This window comes from Enhydra lutris, unplaced genomic scaffold (assembly GCF_002288905.1).
Source record: "Enhydra lutris kenyoni isolate GAN:26980312 unplaced genomic scaffold, ASM228890v2 scaffoldscaffold2, whole genome shotgun sequence".
Classification (NCBI taxonomy): Eukaryota; Metazoa; Chordata; class Mammalia; order Carnivora; family Mustelidae; genus Enhydra; species Enhydra lutris.
The window spans coordinates 44,628,102-44,650,567 of NW_019154086.1; the positions used below are offsets into that span (position 1 = coordinate 44,628,102).

A 22,466-nucleotide genomic window follows, 5' to 3' on the forward strand; every position below is an offset into this window, starting at 1 on the left:
TTGTGCTCCGTTGCTCCGCCGCTTGCCGGGAGCCAGCCCCTTCCCCCAGCGGTCTATCTTCCCGTTGCTTCGGATTCACTTCTCCGCCAGTCCTACCTTTCAGAAAGTGGTTTCTAGAATTGCTGTTCTTCTTCTCTTCGATCTCCCATTGGATTTGTAGGTGTTTGCAATCTTTAGATAAGCTATCTAGCTGATCTCCTGCTACCTGAAGTAGTCTCAGCCTGCTACTTCTCCGCCATCTTGACTCCTCCCCCTACCTGTATCTTTTTAATAGAATAAACCAGCATCCTTTTTATAGAACACTTAAGCGTTGCTTAAATTCCTCTAGGGAAGGAAACTAACAACCTCCCATAGTGCATTTCCAACTCATTCTTTGGACATTTTTCAATAGGCTGATCTGACTCTGTAATGTTCATTACTTCCTTTATCCCCCCTGGCTTTCTGGAGGAACACAGTTTAAATCTTCTTTCTCTCTTCCTTATGAGCCCTTTCCAGTTTTATACTCTGGGTGTCATGTCGCGTGTTGGTTTTCTGTCAGATACCAAACCCAGTTCAATATCTCTTGCCCATTTAACATGTTTCTAATCCCTTAGTTTCTTAGGAGGCATTTTCCAGATAGTTGTTTTGAATAAGAAACTTTTTGCTGAGATCTGTCTGATGTTGAATATAGTGGAATTAGTATGTAACTCTTGGACTTTTGATTTCAGCTCAGGTCATGATATCAGGGTCATGGGATCTATGGGCCCCATGCTCAGCAGGGAGTCTTCTCGAGGATTCTCTCTCTCTCCTTTTCCTCTGTCCCTCCTCCTGCTTGTGTACATACTTACTCTCTCTGACTCTCTCTCCCTCTCTCTCAAATAAATAAATAAATATTTTTAAAAATAGATACTTCCATTGATGTAGGTCTCTTTTACCTCCATTACTCATTTTGCCATAGATCTGTCTTCTATTGTGTTATCTTATCATTCCATTGGGTCTTGGGAATTTTGTAATATCTGTTTGAATATTTTTGTTTATGGGTGACTAAACCAATTAAGCTATTTGTGACTTCCTGGCAAACTTGTCTTCACCATCTTGGTTCCTTGACTACTTTCTTCAGGGAGACCAGAGATTGGGATGTGGTGGTATCAGAAAAAGTAATATCTTTGGTTTGTTTGGGTTTTTTTTTTTAATGCCACCTTCTATCTTTTTTTATTGAGGTATATTAACATACAATATCATATTAGCTTCATTACAACATAATGATTCAATATTTGCATATATTATAAAATTATTACAAGAAATCTACTTAACACTCGTTGCCATACATGGCTACCAACTTTTTTTTGTGATGAAACTTTTAAAATCTTCTCAACAACTTTCAGATATACAATACAGTATCATTAACTATATTTACCATGAAGGTGATCTCTCTGATGTGTGCCATGCCAACCACACTAGATCAAGTATGAAGAATCATTTAAAAGGTAATCTCTTTCCAATCAGGTCACATCAACTTTCTGTAATGAAATTAGATGAAAACATATGTTACTATGTTGAAAACAACTTATTAAAGTCTTCTTTTGAAAGCTCTGAATCTAAGCCTTTCTCAATTCACTGGTTCTCTGAGAGAGATGTTAATGCTAAATGGCCTTTTGTGTTTCCCAACAGAAGTGATAGCTGGAAAAACTAAGAAACCCCTTGGATCATTCAACAGTGATCCTCTGGTAATAGCATAAAAAGATGACTATTATTATGCTCACTTTATGGACAAGGAAACTGAGGAAATGATGAGGTAGTAACTTGCTTATGGTCAAAGAGCTAGAAATTGGCAGAGGCACTTGCCATGCTAGATTTTAACAGTCTGTTTTTTCTCTACATACCTAAGCAGACTGCTCATTACCCCCCCCCCATTTTATGCCCAGAACCCTACCAGGATCTGGGCATATAATAGACACTCAATTAAAAATATATTGTGTGGCTGACTAAATAACTTTGATTCCTTCTTCTGCCTCTGAACCTCCTTTTTATAAAGAAGAAGGCACTTATTCCTTCTGTGTTGTATCCTTAAAGATAAAACCACACTTGATAATAGCATGTGCTTTATTCTCCAGAGTAATAGAGTTGTTAAGAAATGAAATCATTAACTATTGGCCAATTCGCCTGGCCTTCATCTACTGATGGTTTACTCTACCGGTTTCTGTCTTACAGCTAAATTCAATGTCTGTTCAACTCAAATCACATGGGGACATGAAGAACTGTCTACATTTTAGTTCAATGCCCTGTAGTGTAAAACCTATGTCAAGAGAATGGGGTTAGTAGATAAGAAGTAAGGACATGGATGAAGAGTAAGTTATATTAATTGTCTGGTGTTGGGTAGGCCAGATGAGTGGGTGATTGTCAGAACCATAGAGTAGTAAGCTGGGCCCCATGTACATCTAGTCCTAGAACCTGGTCAGTTCATATGCCAGGGATACTTGGGATTAATAATATTTAACAAACCAAATACCCTTCTTTAGCAGATGCTTGTGTTGCTGGGGTAGTCTTGTAGGAGTAGTGATCTCAAAGCTCAGGATCTATAAAGGAATAACTGCTTTATGGTACTAAATATTTTATTATGTTATTGTAGTTCTCTAAAGCATTTTGTTGATTTCTACTATATTTGACTAGTGAGTAAATTCTGTTATTAGAAGAAAAGCTCATAAGAGCAGTCTATTTGCTCTGAAAAGTGATTTGAAATGTTATAAAAGAAGTTCACTTTACAACTACAAGGGAATTTCAAGTAATAAGTTGTATTACATGCATCCTAAGCAAAACGGGGCATTTGAAACTCTCCATTATAGATCAGAATTTTTTTTTAAAGAATTTATTTATTTATTTGACAGACAGAGATCACAAGTAGGCAGAGAGGCAGGCAGAGAGAGAGGTGGAGGCAGGCTCCCTGCTGATGTGGGGCTCAATCCCAGGACTCTGGGATCATGACCTGAGCTGAAGGCAGAGGCTTAACCCACTGAGCCATCCAGGCTCCCCTATAGATCAGAAATTTTTTAAAAATATATTGACGTGGTTGAAAAAGAAGAATTGGGCCAATGAATTTGTATTTGATTTTCGTCACTCATAAGATAAGTTGTTCATTCTATCTTGTCATCTGTAATTATATCTTAAGACCAACAAACAGTAAATAGTATAACATCTTAATTTGAACTAAATATGTTTTAAGCATTTACATTATTTATGAGCTTCCTACTTGCTGAAAAATTGATCTGATTAGGGAAAACCCAAAGAGTTGCATTTTCTTGTTATTTACCTTTTATTGCAACCAGCAGTTGGCTTTAGGATTCCAAATGGTAGAACTGAAGAATATAAACATGCTTTAGGGAATATGAAAAGGGATGGGAAATTTTCTGGGACTAAATTATCAAGTTATATTCAAATCGCTGGTTTTATTCGCTTTGCTAAAATTCTAGGCAGCAGAGAATCTGTGAAAACTGCCAGTGATGCCAGATCTCTTTAGGAGAAAACTGTCACGGCTTCCTACAAGTCAGGTTCAGTATAATTTTGACCAAGTCATTAACCTACATGTGTCATGGTTTCTATATTTTTGGATAGGTATTCTGGGTTAAATTTTTTTTCCCCTGACCTAAACAACTTATTCCAACCTGTGTTTCAGTTTTACACTTGAGGAAAAATGGCAAAAGAAAGGCTTTAAGGTAGTAGATAGGCTCTAAGCATTTTGTGGTAGTTCTTCATGTGTGAAAGAATAATGGACCTTGATTTTATTCACCTTTTAGGAAGAGTATGAGCAAATGAGGTAACAATCATACATATGTCTTTAAAGTGAAAAGTAATAGCTGCTCAGGAGTCCCTGGGGCTAAGCAAACTTGGAACTCAAGCTGAGAAGTATAGAAGACTGAAGAAAAAATGTTTACTAATAATGAGGAAATACAGACTTGCAAGTTGTAGAAGAGCTCACTAGCCAAATTATTTCATTAATTTTCTAGTTATTTAAATTATATCTGTATGTATGTATCCAAATTTAATAGAAACACTGTGCAGAAATAAAGAAGTGACATTTAGAGGGAAAAAAAAGAAAAAGAAAAGTAGTAATCAAGGGGCCACTTGTATAGGGAAGCAAGCACCATTCTTGCTGCTTTAGCACAGATGAATTTCATACTTTGAGATATTTTGTTCAAGCTTCTTTTTATTAATAAAAGCATTATATGTATATATGTGCGCGCGCGCACACACACACACACACACACACACACACACACACAAACATACACAATTTGTACTGCCATCAAAGCCTCTTAGTTATTATACTTCATTCCAAAGCAAAGAAACCTGTTGTTTGGTTTAACCAGCACAAAACTGCTTTTAATAAACATGCAGTTTCTGCTAGGATTTTTAAAAATATTTAAAAATAAAAGCTTGAGGATTCTCTCACCATTTTTGAAAACTCGGTAGTAAGGACTTTGCAGTTACCAGCCTCAGATAAGGCCCAAACAATCATCCAGCTCTCTCCCTCTGATAGGGAAAGAGGAGGGGGGTCTCTGTACCTAGGAAAAAAGTCTCTGCAGAACTGCAGATCACAGGCATAACAAAGGTTTGTTAAATTTTATATTGTAGTGGGTTAAGACATCCTTTCACTCCCTAGCCCCCACCCTATTTTCATTTTCTTCTACAAGGAGTTCCAAACTGCAGCCGAAAAGTAATAACACCTTGAATCCTCACATACTGTCCATTAGTCTTCATCTTTAATCCATGAATAGCAGGGAAACCAAGTCACTAAGCAAAAGGTATTAGGTGCTTTCTATATGTGGACCTGTAACCTAACTGCATCTTGGGCAAGCTCCACTGATGAATTTAAAGTGTTACCATATTAAGGAGTGCACCATCCGAACCAGAACACACACCAATGGCTGAGGCCAGATGGTTCTCATTTAGAGAGTCCTACTCAAAAGTATGGCCTGGGACCAACAACAATGGTACCACTTGGGAGCTCATTAAAAATGCAGAATCTCAGGGCTTACTCCAGATCTGCTGATTCCCCAGGTCTGGACATTAGGGACAAGATGTGATTGAGAACCCTTGTTCTAGATCCTGGCTACATACCAGAACAGTGGAAGAACTTTTAAAAAAATTCTGGTGCATGGGTTCCATCTGCAGAGACTCTGATATATTTGGTCTGGGATGTAGCCTGGGCATGATAATTTTCAGAACTCTCTGTGTGATTCTAATATGCAGCAAAATTTGAGGACCATTGAATTAGACTTCCTAATGATACATAGTGGAAGAATTCATCACATTGAGTTACCCAGCTTTCACTGTCCATACCTGATGTGTTACCACCCACTTGTTTTGCTGGCCTATGGTGACTATCCCTGTTCCTCCTCCTACTACCACAACTCAGATCTGACCCCATCTGCCTTTCAAGGAAGATTCATCTCCAATACCTCCATCCCCCAGACCATATTCTACCTTCCCTCCTTTGAAACCCATATCATTTTGCCTTTAGCTTTTTTACCAAAACTACAGCTTTTCACATAGTAGTACAGTCATTTATACACATGACTTATCCTTTCTCCTAAGCTGTGAGCTCCTAGAGGACAGAAGCTACATCTGATTCATCTTTGTAACTCTTAGGACCTATCAAGGCTGGCTGAAGCATGCATAGGAATGGAGGTGGGAACCGAGAGGACAAAAGAGAGAACAGCCCAGATATGCTATCTTCAAATTAGTTGGGTAAGATGGGGAAACAAAGAATATATGGCTGCAATTTAAGACCTTGAGGAAATAAAGGAGAGAGTTTTATAAACCATATCAAGGGATGAACGATGGGGATACAAACTGATAGCGGGATGGAGGCAAAAGAGCAGTGATTACAACTAGTGACCACTAAGAGTGGTTTTCTGAAAGAAGACAGAGAAGTAGAGAATAGGGTAAAATTGAGGGAGCAGGAGATAAGTGAGGAACTCAAGTTACTCAGAGAATTTTAGGGGCCACACATCCCAGGATGCTGGTGCAGGCTATCATTCAGTGGGTGTGGCTAAGTTGCACTTCCTTCATTGTTCCTTTCGGTCTTCTCAGAAGTGATCCCCTTTCATGCCTGAATGAGCCGGCATGCTCCCAGATAGTGGATATGAGTAGACACACAACAAGGATGCCTGGTTAAGTTCTTACCTGTGTTTAGTTAATCTTTTAGTAGATCTCTACCTCTTAGTGCATGTCAACATTGCAATTTATGCCCATTCCATATTCATGCTTGGGATTTATATCATATTTTCTCCAAGAACCTTGAAGTACTTTACAGGAGAGGAGATTATATCTCTGCAGGCAATTGCATAAGTTGCTATAGAAGCAGGAATTGTCACAAAAGTGTGCAGGTGAGTGAGGGCTCCAGGGAATGTCCAGTAAAGTGGCAAGTTAACACACAGATGGGCACTGGAGTATTTAGGAAATGTACTCACTTAATTTTCTTCCAAGGGACCCACAGTCTTAGAGTCTTAGACCTCAGTGATGGGTAAAGAACAGTGTATTGCATCACAGCCTCCTCTCTGCCGCCTTTCCATTATTGAAAAAATGTGGTAGCCAGTTCAGACTCGCAGGAACCAGATATAGAACTGACTTAAAGGAGAAATCATGGAAGGCATGGTGCTTTCCATGCCCTTTTACAGCCTAATTAAATGCTTGAAAGGAAGGTTTCCTGGGCCACTCATAACCCTTAAAGAGCTAGTCCCAATATAATATGTCAAAGGCATTCTACCAGGAACAAAGAATATAGTAATTTGCTTCTTAAATTTGTGAAGCCAAGGCAAAGACATCTTAAATTTTCCACTTAGTGTCCAATAGTAAAAAGTAGAAAGGAACATGTATTTAAATTTCATTTCTATGATTTAGGTTTCTTTGCTTATAAAATAAGAATCCTCATGGCTGCCCAACTGGTGTGTGTGTGTGTGTGTGTGTGTGTGTGTGTGTGTGTGTAGATTTAAAAATATATAAAATGTAGTAACATGGGACCTGGCACAGGGCAGGTACAAATGTTCAGTTTTTTTCCCTCTGTCTTTCTCTTACTTTTATTCCTATCACAGTCTTCTTAGAGCCTTAGGGCCAGAAAGCCTACTACTTAATGCCAGATAGGTGACTTGAGAAAAATCAAGTTTCCATGGGGTGACAACTGTGGGAAATTCGTTGTTCTGGTGATGACTGTTGCAAACAAAGTTTTTGAGTTGTCAGATGTCCTAATATAGAATTTCCCAACCCCAACACGCACGCATTTATGCCCCTGTCAATGAACCCTCCCCCCATTGTTCTCCTTCCTCCTACCCTCATCCCATTACCTAATCAGCCTCTGCTTTCCACTTAGGGACAGAAAAACTGAATGCAACCTTCCCCTTTCTCTAAAGCCTGTCTCCCTCCAACCCTTTCAAAGAAGAGAGGATTGGGGCAGGTTCTTTTAACATGCCCACAAGCCACCCAGGTGACTCCTTCATCCTCTTCTTTCCCCCAACCTTCAATAAAACAGAAGGGACAAAGTCTTAAAATTGGTGGGAAAAGTAGAATGGGCCAAGGGGGCCATATACCATTGTGAGATCTGAGTACCTGCTTCAGTTAAAACAGAGCCTCAGGTTTCATAGACTCTTGAGGCAGAGCAGCCTGTACTGCGCTGAAGTGAAAACCATGGGTGGAGTCACAGCCTAGTCAGGAAGGCCTTTTCCCCTCATCTCTACAGTGAGTGGCAGATGGCAGATGATTCCCTGGATTGCCAAAGGAAGGGTTTCATTTTGTCCATTGAATTTTGTACTGACTGAAGAACAAACCACTTTCAGTGGGAAAGGTTTTGCATTCTAGGGAAAAAAAAAACAAAACAGCACTATTTGGGACATCCCATGTATTGATGAAACACTGCTGGCCGTTTCCTTACTTGAATGTATATTTCAGGTTTAGCAGATAAGCCACCTTCCTCTCAAACCCTGTCCTGAGTCCCCAGGTAAAGAGAGTTTCTTCTTTGTGAACTCCATGCACTTGATCTTCACTTCTTCCAGGACACCTCCAGGACACTTAGTGCTTGCTTTTCCTTCCTTTCTTCCTTCCTTTCTTTCTTTCTTCCTTCCTTCCTTCTTCCCTCCCTCCCTCCCTTCCTTCCTCTCTCTCTTTCTTTCTTTCTTTCTTTAAAAAAGATGTATTTATTTGAGAGAGAGAGACAGTTACTGACAGAGATAGTGAGAGAGAGCACAAGTGGGGAGGAGAGGGAGAAGCATGCCAACATTTCGAACTTGTGTCTCTTCCATAAAATAAAGTTCCCCTTTAATATTCCCCAACTGGAGAAGTGTGCACATGTGCAGTCTATATTTCTCTCCATAGGATTAGTAACAATACTAATAATTAATTATAAATTAGCTATTAAATGTCTGGTTCCCCCAACAAAATGTAAGCTCCCTCAGAGGAGGAATTATATCTTTGGGTAATCTTTTGTTTCATAAATGAGTTAATGAGCAAATTAATGAACGTATGAGTGAATGAATAAATGAATTTGGCTAGAAGACCTTCCCAACCCCATCTAGCCCAGCATTAAGAAATTATTAATTCTCTCATAGAAACAGAGAAGAGACTGGTGGTTGCTAGGGGCAGGGAGTGGGACAGGAGATGTGAATGAAGATGATGAAAAGGTACAAACTTCCAGTTATAAGATGCATAAGTTCTAGGAATGTAATGCATAGCATGATGACTATAGTTGATAATACTGTCTTGAATATTTGAAAGTTGCTTTCTGAGAGAGTAGATCTTAAAATTGCTCACCATACACAAAAATGTAACTGTGGGGTGACAAATATGTTATTGAACTTTTTTTGGTAATCATTTTGCAATATATACATGTATTAAATCATGGCATTATGTACCTTGAACTTATACACTGTTATATGTCAACTATATGTCAATAAAGCCCAAAATTTAAAAAAAGAATTTATGAATTCTCCAGTGGGGTATTACTCTTTAATGCATGCTCCAGGAAAAAAAAAAAGAAAGAAAGAAAATGTGAGATATAAACTATCCATAAAATGTGAACAAATACATAGGGAAAGATATTTATCTAAAGGAAAATGTTTAAGAATAGAAATTGGAAATCTAGATGTACATTATAACCATCATATTGCTTTCAGAGCCGTTTGGTTCTCGATTTTCCCACTGCAGAATGAGCTTCATATAGTGGCCTGTTTCACATGATTTCACAGGCAAGGATGTGACTCTTGCAACAGTTAAAGGGACTGGCCCACATGGCTGTATCTCCAAACTGAGAACTCCCCTAACTTATCCCTAGCAATACGAAAAAACTACCTTTCTAGTAGGGCTATTCATTGCTTGATCAAGACTACTTTTTAAAAAAAGAAGTAAGTATATTCTTTCTTAAAAATACTGATAGAGATTAAGATGTCATACTTAGAAATCATCCAAGCAATTGAACATTTTGGAACCCTTTTTTCCTTTTTTTTTTTTTTTTTTAATTCTAGTTAGTTAACATGGAATTTAATATTAGTTTCAGGTGTAAATATGGTGATTCAACACTTCAATACAACATCCTACGCTTATCCCATGTATCTTCTTTCATATCCATCACCTATTTAACCCGTGACCCCACCCACCTCTCCTCTGCCCAACCATAAGCTTGTTCTCTATAGTTGAGAGTTGGCTTCTAGGTTTGTCTTTATCTTCTTTTTCCTTTGTTTCAAGTTTTTATTTAAATTCTAGTTAGTTAACATATGGTGTAATATAGGTTTGGGGAGTAGAATTTAGTGATTCATTACTTACATGGAACACCCAGTGCTCATCACAACAAGTGCCTTCCTTAATACCCAACACCCATTTAGCCCATCAGTTGCCCACCTCCCCTCCAGCAACCTTTAACTACATGGTCAACTAATCTTTCACAAAGCAAGAAGTAATACCCAAAGGAAAAAAGATAGTCTCTTCAACAAATGGTGTTGGGAAAACTGGACAGCAACATGCAAAAAAATGATACTGGGCCACCTTCTCATACCATACAGGAAATAAATTTAAAATGGATGAAAGACCTAAATGTGAGATTGGAAATCATCAAAATCCTTGAGGATAACCCAGGCAGTAACGTCTTACACATCAGCTATAGTAACACCTTACTAGACATGTCTCTGGAGGCAAGGGAAACAAAAAGCAAAAATGAACTATTGGGGCTTCATCAAGATGAAAAGCCTCTGCTTTCTATGAAGGAAATAATCAACAAAACTAAAATGCAACCCATGGAATGGGAAAAAGATATTTGCAAATGACATATCTGATACAGGATTAGTATCCAGAATCTATAAAGAACTTACCAAACTCAACACCCAAAAAACAAATAATCCAGTTAAGAAATGGACAGATGACATGAGTAGACATCTTTCCAAAGAAGACATCCAAATGGCTAACAGACACATGAAAAGATCTTCAACATCACTCATCATCAGGGAAATATGAGTAAAAACTATGATGAGATATCCCCTCATACAAGTCTGAGTAGCTAAAATTAACAACACGGGAAACAACAAATGTTGGCGAGGATGCAGAGAATGGGGAACACTCTTATACTCTTGGTGGACATGCAAACTGGTAAAGCCACTCTGGAAGACAGTATGGAGGTTTCTAAAAAAATTAAAAATAAAACTACTATGACCTAGCAGTTACACTACTAGGTATTTACCCAAAGTATACAAAAATACTGATTCAAGGGCACCTGGATGGCTCAGTGGGTTAAGCCTCTTCCTTCAGCTCAGGTCATGATCTCAGGATCCTGGGATGGATCCCCGCATCGGGCTCTCTGCTCAGCCTGCCTCTCTCTCTCTCTCTCTCTCTCTCTCCCCTCTCTCTCTGCCTGCCTCTCTGTCTACTTGTGATCTCTCTGTCAAATAAATAAATAAAATCTTTAAAAAAAATATTGATTCAAAGGGACACATGCACCCCAATGTTTATAGCAACATTTTCAACAATAGCCAAATTATGAAAGAGCCCAAATGTCTATTGACTAATGAATGAATAAAGAAGAGGTGGTGTGTGTAGACAAGTGTATACACAATGGAATATTATTCAGCTATTAAAAAGAATGATATCTTGCCATTTGCAATGATGTGGATGGAGCTAAAATATATTATTATGCTAAGTGAAATAAGTTAGAGAAAAACAAATACTATATGATTTCACTCATATGTGGAAATTAAGAAGAACATAAGGGAAGGAAGAAAAAGAGAGGGAGGCACATGGAACTTTTTTCACAAGTCTTTAGGCTTGGAGATTTAATGGTGTAAAATAAGCTCATGAAATTTAAAGTAAGTTCACATATCTAGACACTTAATAAAGTAAGTGTGTAGAGTATTGTGTTGGGCATTTCCCCAAATTCTGTTTTACCCAGTGCTTCCTATTAGCATCAGTGACATGACTGCCGTCATGTAATACTCTACTCTTTGAGAGTAGGTTATGGATTTCTACTTTTGTATTCTCCATAGCACAAGGACTTTGCTTTTCAAAGAATAGGACCAAGTGGATATTTGTCAAAATCAATGTTATCAACAGTTCTGCCTTTTATGAGGCAGTTCTGCTTCTACCCATCCCTGTGACCCAGGCTGTCACTAACCCCTGGAGGACATCTTATTCAGGTTCATCATATTCACAGCATTGCATGTATTGGACTTCACCAGATTCCCTATCCCCATCAAACCACATCTCCCCTGTATCCTGAGCATCTGAAATACTTTCTGTGAAGTGCTGATAGACTGTACCACTCTGAGAATATGATAATTGCTAATGGTTTCACTTTTTTTTAGCTTCCCAATTAACGTAGTTATAACTAGTTTTTATTAATAATGTAGTAACAATGACAAGAGCTACCATTTATAAAGAAGGGTGTGGCACATGGTAGAGACACTAATTATTGGATTATTATAATTACCAGTGATGATGACCATTGTTACTAGTATTGAGCTTGCAATGAACTAGACATTTTTTTCTCCTTTTTTGGTAATATCTCAAGTAAGCCATTGGAATTATAGTTATTTTATGTCCAGGAGTTGATTTGAAGTAAATAAACTAATTGTGGTTAGGCATGTGTGTGTGTGTGTGTGTGTGTGTGTGTGTGTGTGTGTGTACATTCATGTGTGTTTCTCCTGATTTCAAAGCAACTCAAAAGCTTTATAGAGTTGGTGGTTAAGGATGTAGGCTTTAGCATCCAGCTCTCTGGGTTGAAATCCAGCTCTCTCATAAGCTAATTTCTGTTACCTTAGTCAAGTTATCTAATGTCTCTGAGTCCTAATTTTCTCATATGTAAAAAGGAATAATTATAGAACCTAATTTATAGAATTTTGAAGATTAAGTGACATAATAAATATCTATTATGTTACATAATAGCATTTGGTAATGTATGTTGTTATTTATTTTTAGTTATTACTGTTTTTTAAAAGAACTGAAAGAATGTAGAAAAACAAAAAGAAAAGTAGTCACATTTAATTTCATTATTTAACCACTATTAACATTTTAGATTATATACCTCTGGTCTTTTCCTGTTTGTATGCATGCCTAAGTCTGTTCAATTTTTATAAAATTAGAAATTATTATTTGTTACCACTTTATAATTTGCTTCATCAGTTTACTTTTCTGTGTCTAATGTAAAATCTTATATATAGTAGTATTAATTGCATATTAGTCCATATATGTGTGTTTTGTAATTTATTCACTGGATATTTAGATTTCTTTGAATTTTTCACTCTTATAAACAAGAGAAATATAATATAATTTGAATACATACCTTTTGGTACATATTGAATTAATTTTTGGCATAAGTTTGTAGGCAACCATTTCATAAGCCATAGAATATTTGAAAATTGATACTTTAATTAAGGCTTTAATTTAATTTCCATCAATAGTATATGAGACTTCTAGTTTCTATATAATCTTCTCAAGCCTAGCTAGTGTATATGCATATTTTTTTTTTTTACCTAATCTAATGGCTTCTGTGCAATATGGGAAAAGTCATTTTAATTCTAAGCCTAGATTCCCAGCCTGTAAAATTAATTAATAAGTATAAAATTCAGGGGCACCTGGGTGGCTCAGTGGGTTAAAGCCTCTGCCTTCGGCTCAGGTCATGATCCCAGAGTCCTGGGATCGAGCCCCACATCGGGCTCTCTGTTCGGCAGGGAGCCTGCTTCCTCCTCTCTCTCTCTGCCTGCCTCTCTGCCTACTTGTGATCTCTGTCTGTCAAATAAATAAAATCTTTATTTAAAAAAAAAAAAATAAGTATAAAATTCAGAAATATAGTCACAGGTCATAAAGTTTATATTGATTCTGGAGCTTGTTGATGCTCAATCTTTGAAGCCTAATTCAAATGAGAAAGGGCTGTGGCGAAGTTGGGTTAGTACCCAAAGAGGCTGAAGGGATGACTATCGGAGAGCATTCCCGTCAATGTTTTAACTGCCCAGATTGTCCCAGTGTTGATCCCATTTGCAGATTCCAGTTCAGAGCATGATACAATTAACAGATATAAATCAAATTTATGGTAATTTTTATTGTTATCTATCAGGTAAAATGTATGGCTCATAAGGGCAGGAATCTTTGTTTTCTTAACTGATGTATTTTAAGAACTTAGCACAGAGCTTGAAACAGAGTAGGGATTAAATAACAAATGTCTATTGAATGAACAAATATACTGAATGAAGCTACCCTGCACCTGTCAACAGGCTGCATGACCTAGTAACTGGCAGAATACCCTTCCCAGCATGAGTGTGAGTAAACTGCCATGATTGAGACCTCTTGGACTTGCCTCTTCCAACAACCATTGTTGTGTCCCATGACAAAGCCTTTCTCAGATATGTTAATACCTTCAGCCTAGTTAAGATTCAGCCTTCTCACTATAGTCCACATTCTTCATAGTAATGTTGGTCCTCTCTGCTTGAACCCATTTTGGCTTAATAATTACAACAACTCAGAGGGTAGTATTATTTCCAAGTTCTTAGGGATACTCCATTGTCGTGCCTTTGTACAATCTAGAGCCACCACCTAATAGGATAGCTGTGAATATATTATATGGGACAATATATAATATAAAATATAGAACTATTCATCTAGGCAATATCATGAGCTGGTTAAAAGCCTGGGCTAAGGAGTCAGTTCCCCACAGTTCAGATCTGGTTTTGCAACTTAATAGCTATATCATCTTGTGCCTGTTACCTGATGACACTGTGTTCAGTTTTCTCATCTATAAAATGCAAATACTAAAAAAATAAAAAAATAAAAAAAAAATGCAAATACTGCCTTCCTTATAGGATTAATGTGTGGATTGAATTAGTTAAAGCATGTAAAGAAATATAAATAGTAAGCACATATTACCTATTTTGATAAATATTATTAGCAGTAATAATAACCGCATTGAGAATGTACTACATGTCAGAAACCAAATGTACATTATCTCTGATAATCCTTAAAACAATTCTATGGGCTAGCTATTATTGTTATCACTATTTCATTAATAAGGATATTGAGGTTCAGAAAGTTTTAGTAATGTTCTAAATCCACATAGCTGGTGAGTGTTAGAACCTAGATTTATTTTTTTAAATTTTTTTTTAAGATTTTATTTATTTATTTGACAGACAGAGATTACAAGTAGGCAGAGAGGCAGGCAGAGAGAGAGAGGAGGAAGCAGGCTCCCTGCTGAGCAGAGAGCCCGATGTAGGGCTCGATCCCAGGACCCTGGGATCATGACCTGAGCTGAAGGCAGAGGCTTTAACCCACTGAGCCACCCAGGCGCCCCTAGAACCTAGATTTAAATGCAGATGTGTCCAAAATATTTTCTCATGGAGAAATTTTTTTAACAGAATCTGAAACATCTGCATTTTCATTGACATTATAATTTCTAATATCTGTTTTCTAGCCTTTTTAGCCATGCTCACAACTTAGAACATTTTTAAAGAAATTAATTTTCAAAGCATGTGAATATTTAAACATCCATCTATTGGTCTGAGGATCTACAATTTCTAAAGACTTTCAGAGTCGCTAATAGTGATTTTACTATGGTCCAGCTCACCAATCTCTGTATTTCCTCTACTAGGATTTTGGCAACAATCAATCAGTTAAATAAATAAATACAATTTAAAAGCTATAGGGTGGCAAATGATGACCAAGATAGATAAGCTATGTTCCATGGTGTGTTTGGTAAGCTTATAAACCTTTTATACTCTCATGAAAAGAATAGCTATCCTTGCAAGATCAAAACATAAACCTTTCAGGATTCATTTTCAACAACATATTGAAGTTATAGGAGTTCTTTACTAACAGTGATTCTGTACCCAGTGTGAAAGTGTCTTGACATTAGCAGTGGTAGAGACCCATCTATTGTAAAGCAACTTGTTGACTGGGTGTGGTATGTGTGACAAATATCCTCTTCATTGCAGTGATAGACTTGAAATTTGAACACATTTCAGACATCCTTACCACACAAAACAATGAAAACCGAAAAGCAATCCATTTACAGATGTTAACCCAGCTGCTATATTTGTGGCCATAATTTGCTATAACATATTTGACAGATTATTTTTTATATCCTTGAGATGTATTTATTTTCATTGAAATATGCTATAAAATATTCTTTTGCCTTTTACCAGGTGAATGAATTGGGATATTTGGTTAAAATGTATTTCATAGTCAAGAGATTTACACAGTGTACTGAGAGCTAGCATGACCATGACTTGGCAGAGTGGCGGTAATTTGTACATGATGCTTACTCAGGAAACACATTAGAAAGTTAGCTATGATAGTATGGATTTGCACAGGATTCAGCATAATGTTTGAAGATCTTATTTTTCTCTTCAACAGGTTAATTATGTATGGCTTTGTGAAAGCTATGGTATATGCTGGCCAGTTGAAAAATGGAGACTTCCATTTCACTGACTGTTTGTTTTTTGGTTCACTGATGTCTGCTACAGATCCAGGTAATTGTTCAAATAGTATGGTTTTTTTTTTTTTCTTTTTAAGAATCAAACATTTAAATTAAATGTTTCTCTAAAGACCATCACCTGAGTCTACATCATAATAATTCCATATTCCTCTTGACTTGCAGTTGACACATGTGTTAGTGATTTAAAAAAGAAAGGAAAGAAATAGGTGAATATCCTAATAGCTTTCAAAAAATGGATCTGAAAACAATTTCAGTGGTGGGAAGTTCAGACTTTAAAATTCATTACGGCTTATTTCTCTAGAATGTATAGTCATTTTGAGCTATAGGCCTTATTTTTTTCTCCAACTTGTCTTCTTTCAAAAGTGATCTGTTGAATTAAATGGTAAAAAATATTTTCAAAAAGATTGTTTATGGGTGCCTGGGTGGTTCAGTCAGTTAAGCATCTGCCTTTGGTTCAGGTCGTGATCCAAGGGTCCTGTGTTCGAGTCCTGCACTGCGGTCCCTGCTCAGAGGGGAGTCTGCTTCTCTCACTCGCACTACCCCTTATCCCTGCTTGTGTTCTTTCTCTCTTGCTTTCTCTCTCTCAAATAAATTAATTAAATCTTTTAAAAAAATTGTTTACTATGGAGCTTTTCAAACACATTAAGAGTAGGGAGAATAATAAAAAGAATTGTCATATACCTTTTAGCAATTACCAATATGGCCAGTATTTTTGTCTATACCCCCTACACTTCCTTTTATCATGACTGGATTATGTTAGAGTAAATCTCAGACAGTATATCATTTTATTTGTAAATATTTTGAAAAATGAACATTGCCATTATGAAACCTAAAAATATTTATAATTATTCTTTAATATTATCAAAGAGGTACTCTCTGTTCAAATATCCTCAAATGTCATTTTATCATTATCGTTGTTAGTTTGTGTAATAGTTTGAATTAGGACCAAATAAGGGCTGCATGTTACAATTGATTAATATGACTATTGAGTCTCTTTTAATTTATATGTTCCTCCTCCATCTTCTATTTTTGTCAGTTATTTGTTTAGAGAAAAAATAGGCAATTTGTCTTGTAATTGAAATGAATATGGCTCCTTAAAATATTCTCCTATACTGCATTATTTCTTGTAAAACTGATGGTTAAATCTAGAGGCTTAATGAGATTCATGTTCATCTTTTTGGGCAAGATTACTTTATAAGTGGTGCTGCGAGTTTCTAAAGTTTCTAAAGCGAATTTCTAAAACACCACATAGTGATTAGTGACTTAGCTGTCAACCTTACTCACCACACTATTGCAGTTTCTCCAACAAAAACCACCAGAATACACAAGTAACTAAACAAGTTGTGTTTATTACATGTTATAATGAGAGAAAATGCATACCAAAAGAAACATAGAACCTTTCAGAGTGTGTTAGAAAGGATTCATTATAGGCTTGGACTTACAGTGGGTGATTTTAGGGAGGGTTTAAGGAATTGGAGCTTTGCTCTGGATAAGATGCTGTCAGGAAACAGAAGTGCTTGGGGGAGAGGAGCAAAGGCAGAGGGAGAGAAAGAATCTTAAGCAGTCTCAACACCTAGTGTGTGAGCCCAACTCTGGGCTCAATCCCCTGACCCTGAGATCATGACCTGAGCCGAAATCAAGAGCTAGATGGTTAACTGACTGAGCTGCCCAGACACCCCAATTTTTGTTTTGATCCCTTATGGTCATAGAGTGACCTTGTCTGATGTTGTTCTATGAAATTATCTGTGTGCAACAGGAGAACACCAAGGGTCAGAGGATAATACTGGGTCATTCCAAGAATTTTAAGAGCTGTTTTGTCTCTCTTAGAATGGCCCTCTGACCGGTGGTATTGGCACCATGTGTTCGCTTGTTGTAAATGCAGACTCTCAGGCTCAACCCCAAAGCTACCAAATTGGATTCTAGAATTTAACAATATTCTAAAGTAATTCACATGCACATCAAAGTTTGGGAAGCATTACCTTTTAGAATTCCCCATTTTAGCTAATGATTTTAGTATGTATTGATGGTTACTGCTTAGTTAGTCCAGTATTAATTAGGGGTTACAAGCTAGTGATATGCTAATCCTATCCTAGTTTTTGTATTTATTAGCTGGTTTTCTCCTATAAATAAGCAGCTTTCCAGATGAACTTTTAAAGATTATTTATTTATTTATTTATTTGACAAAGAGAGAGATCACAAGTAAGCAGAGAGGCAGGCAGAGAGAGAGGGGGAAGCAGGCCCCCCACTGAGCAAAAAACCATGATGCGGGGCTTGATTCCAGGACCCTGAGATCACGACCTGAGCCAAAGGCAGAGGCCCAACCCACTGAGCCACCCAGGCGTCCCTCCAGATGAACTTTTAAGTACCCCATGATATCATTTGAACAAAAAAGCAGGATAAATGAGTGATCCTTTCCCTTTATTTACTAATTTTCAAAATAATGAATTGTTTCCTTAGCATTCTCTACATATGATCAAAGAGATTTCTTTTTTAAAGAATTATTTCAACACATGGATTTTAACATGGTTGATATGATTTGAACTACTGCTGTCATTATCCTTTTTGATGTTCAAAATACTCCAACTTGACAACTGAGAGCTTCTTCAAGTTTCTCCTATATTCTTTTGTCATGACCCCAATGGTCTTTCATAGATTCTTTTCTTTGGGTAGGACTATATGTTCCAACCTTATTTTGTGTGTTTTCCATACCCTGACTTGGAACCAGCCACTTATAAGAGGGAAATTTATTTAGAGACCAAAATTTGGGCACTAGGGGTTTTCATTGCTATTGTATTGGTCATTGTTTCTAGATATTTTTATTTGTTTTGAAGGAGAAATAATATCACAAATTTATGTTAATATTTTCAGTTCAAATTTAGGATTACAGAAGCTTTACTTAACTGCCTAAAATTTTTATTTTATTTTTTCTTATGCTTAATTTTCTTCTTCCTATTACATAAATAATTTCTTACTTCCTTAAAATAAATATTTTCAAAATTATGCTATGAATATTATTTAAAATTATGATTATTGAAAACTGCTTAAGGTTTCCTTGTGGTTCTTTTTAACCTTTGGTTATATCTGACTAGGGATGAACAGTTAAAAATTACTGTTTGAAGAGCTCTTGAAATCATTCCTCTGTAGGTTGTATCTTGTGAATATATGATAATGTTCATTTATTTCATTTTGTTTTTAACTTTTGTTTTAAAAGTAAAGAGCTACATAATTCCAAAATGAAAACCATAGAACCAGACCAAGAGGCATCTAACTTCTATTCCTATCCCCTCTACCCTAACGTTCCAGCCATTTTGATTGGTCTTTCATTTACCCTTCTATTTTTAATCTAATACACAAACACACATACTCTACTATATGCTACTATACAAATGGTTCTTCACCTTACTCTTCTTAAACAGTATTTTAGAGAGTACTCAATAGCAATATGTAAAGATCTCTCTTATTTTTTTATAACTGCAGAGTACACCATGGATTATTCTACCAGTTATCTGTTGATGGACATTTAGTTTTTTTCTTGTCCTTTGCAATTATGAATGGTGTTGCAACTAATAACACTAAAATAAACACCTTTCCACATTTTTCCAGTGCTTCTTTGGAATAGATTTATAGAAACAAATTAAAAGGTAAATATATTTTTCCTAGATGCCAAATTTCTCTCCATAAAGTTTGCACCGTTTTGCATTCACACTAGCAACATATGACAGTACCTATTCTTCACAGTTTTTTCAATGCAGAATTCTGTCACGGTTTTGGATTTTTACTTATACAGTAGGTGAGGATTTGTGTCTCCCTCTGTTTTGACTTAGTCTTTCTCTTATTATGAATAAGGCTAAATATTTTTTCATATGTTAAGGGACATATGCATTTTTTTCCCTGAAAATGAACCATTTATAAGATGGCTTTGCTTGAATAGGGTTGTTAATTTTTATTTTTCAAGTTTTAGAAGCCTTTAGCATATTAGCGATATTAACATTTTGTCTGTAATATAAGTTACAAATATTTTTCCAAATGTCTGTTTTATTTTGTTTATGGTATGAGGGAGGAAAACAATTTTTTAATGCATGATGTTGACTTGTTTCCTAGAAGAAGATGGAATAAAAGTAGTGTCAGATTAGGAATTTGTGGTCTAAATTAGAGGACCAGAGTCCTAGTGTAGAGGGACAGACTGCTCCATCTTCAGGGTTAGAGATGACTCAGCCACCAGGTCATTGCTGGAAGAGCTCATGCTTCACTCTCACAGCCCCAGGGAAATGTAGAAGTTCCTTGGTAGCAACGGGAAGCATGAACTCAAGATGAAATATTTTCAACCCATCAGTGATTTCTAGTTACTTGAGGTTGTTCTTTTCCGCCCATATATGGACATCTTGCCTTTAATGGTCAAGTCCCATTTTGTGTCACCTTTGCACAATCAGCATGGCAAAAAGCATTACATCCATTGTTCCTGGTCTCAATGCTGAAGGCCAAGTTTGTTGCATTCTATTGAGTGATTCAGCCAGCTCCAAGCACAATTGTATCATGTTAAAGCTTTTCTCCTTCTGTGGCTGGTGATATCCCTGAGGTTATGTTTACATGACACAGGAAAACTGATTGAAATAGAAAAATAAATCCAACTTGGTAAGATGGATATTTATCTGCACTGTGTCAAACAATTGAGTTGACTAAACTTTTTAAAATACAGAATTGACTCACAGCCATAAAGAGAATTCTGGGAATCAAATCTATTTTCCAAGTCTGGCACCAGCTGTGCAACTTTGGATACCATTTAGCCTTTCTAGATTTTATGTGTTCTTGGAAGTGGAAGATATTTGATTTCATTTCTCCCAACCCCTTCATTTTACAGATGAAGAAACTGACTTTTCATCTGTAAAATGAAAAGTTTCAACTAGAGCCCTTTCCAGTTTTAACACTCCCTGTTTTTTATTTCTGTAAGATTGGTTTTCATTTTAAAACAAGCTTTTGTTTTAAAGAAAGTTAAAAATCAACCTAAAGCCCACCCCACCCCAGCCCAGACCCAAGCATTCTTGGGTTCTAACCCTGATTCAGCAAATGTTAGAGAGGATCTTACATAGCAGAGACCTACACATGAACAGGAATACTTAAGCTTTCTTCTTTTACTGTGAGCTAATTGTTATATTAAAACACGCTGAACCTACTCTGCTAAATTGGTGCAATTTAAGATCTTCAACAACCTTAAAACACCTAGTTAATCTTACCCTACAATTATTCATTTATTGCCTAAATTATTGTGACTCACTAACTTATGAAAGAGAGCCTATGCTCTCCAGGTCTGACTTTTCTTGGCCTTCTTTAAATTAATTATTTCCTATTTAGCCTTAGCTAAATCTTAGCCAGGTGTTTTTAACTATTCACATTTTTCTTTCATAGACACATATTTAAACTTAAATCTAATTCTTCCTGCATGTTTCTGACTCTCCATGGCCAATTTTCAGTTTTTCTCCAGTTAGGATGATTTGACTATTATTTGATTGATTTAATTCCTCTTTTCCTCACTGACCAAAATCTTGCTGATGATGTAAAGGGAATCAGCAGTACTTAACAGAAAGTGGATGATTAAAGGCATAGCCCCCAAAGAGATCGTGTAGAGTAAACGGCAGGGTTGGGGGAGAAGTACTTAGAGGGCTTGATCAATGCGGGAGCTCATCTCTTTAGGTGTGTTTAGATAAGGGAAAGTAAGAGGATGGGGTGGGGAGAGAAAAGATAATATGGCAACAACTGGAAGTGATGCTTTAGTTACTACCTCTCAATTTACAAATGACCAAAGCCCATAAGGGAACCCTCTAACCTCTTACTATCTTCTTGTGTCTTTCATCGTTGACTTGGGTCTTAGTTTGGTAAATTTGACCATTCAAGATAGTGATTTTTATTAATAAGTCTGAAATGTCCCTTTATATATGGGGTGGGTGAGATAAAGAGAGAGGTTGTTAGGTGTATAAAGACACTCTGGAGTCCCATGTACCCATGTGCTGTTCCTCAACATATCAGTATTGTTGCTGTCTCAGCACATTTACATTTGTTGTCTCTCCCTCCTTGCTTTTTTCAGGTCTTTGCCCAAATGTTGCCTCGATGAGAACTTCCTCAACCATCCTATCAAAAATTGTACCCCACCTCCTTTTCTGCACAGTCACCCACAAATCATGATGCTTCCCATTCTGCTTCTTTGCCTTATATTCTCGTGCAGCGTTAATCACTACTGATCTACTATTTATTTCCTTATTTTTTTGTCCCTTGTGAAGAAGTAGCTTTTTCTTCTGTTTTCACCCCATTTTCCACTCTTCTATTTTTAGTACCTAGAGCAATAGGTTTTTAATAAATACTTATTAAATTAATGAATTAATATATTTGTAGGAGAAACTGCTAGAGTAACGTATGAAGCTTGAAAGGCGGTCTCTTCTCAAATAGAATGTGAAGCATTTGAGTATTCCAGATCATGCTCAGAGATAAGGAGTCTCATGATCCCAGGGGGGGACAGTGACTCAAAATGAGGGTGGGACTCTCAGCC

The 22,466-nt window shown here is 36.7% G+C and overlaps 1 protein-coding gene across 4 annotated transcripts in view; it reads left to right on the forward strand.

The window, feature by feature from the left end:
• Positions 1-22,466, forward strand: part of LOC111147846 (solute carrier family 9 member A9) — a 536,315-nt gene that overhangs the window by 126,012 nt on the left and 387,837 nt on the right. For all 4 annotated transcript variants that reach the window (XM_022504100.1, XM_022504104.1, XM_022504114.1 and 1 more), the window contains exon 5: positions 15,847-15,962. In XM_022504100.1, the coding sequence (XP_022359808.1) occupies positions 15,847-15,962 (116 nt within the window). The remainder of the gene's footprint in view (positions 1-15,846; positions 15,963-22,466) is intronic.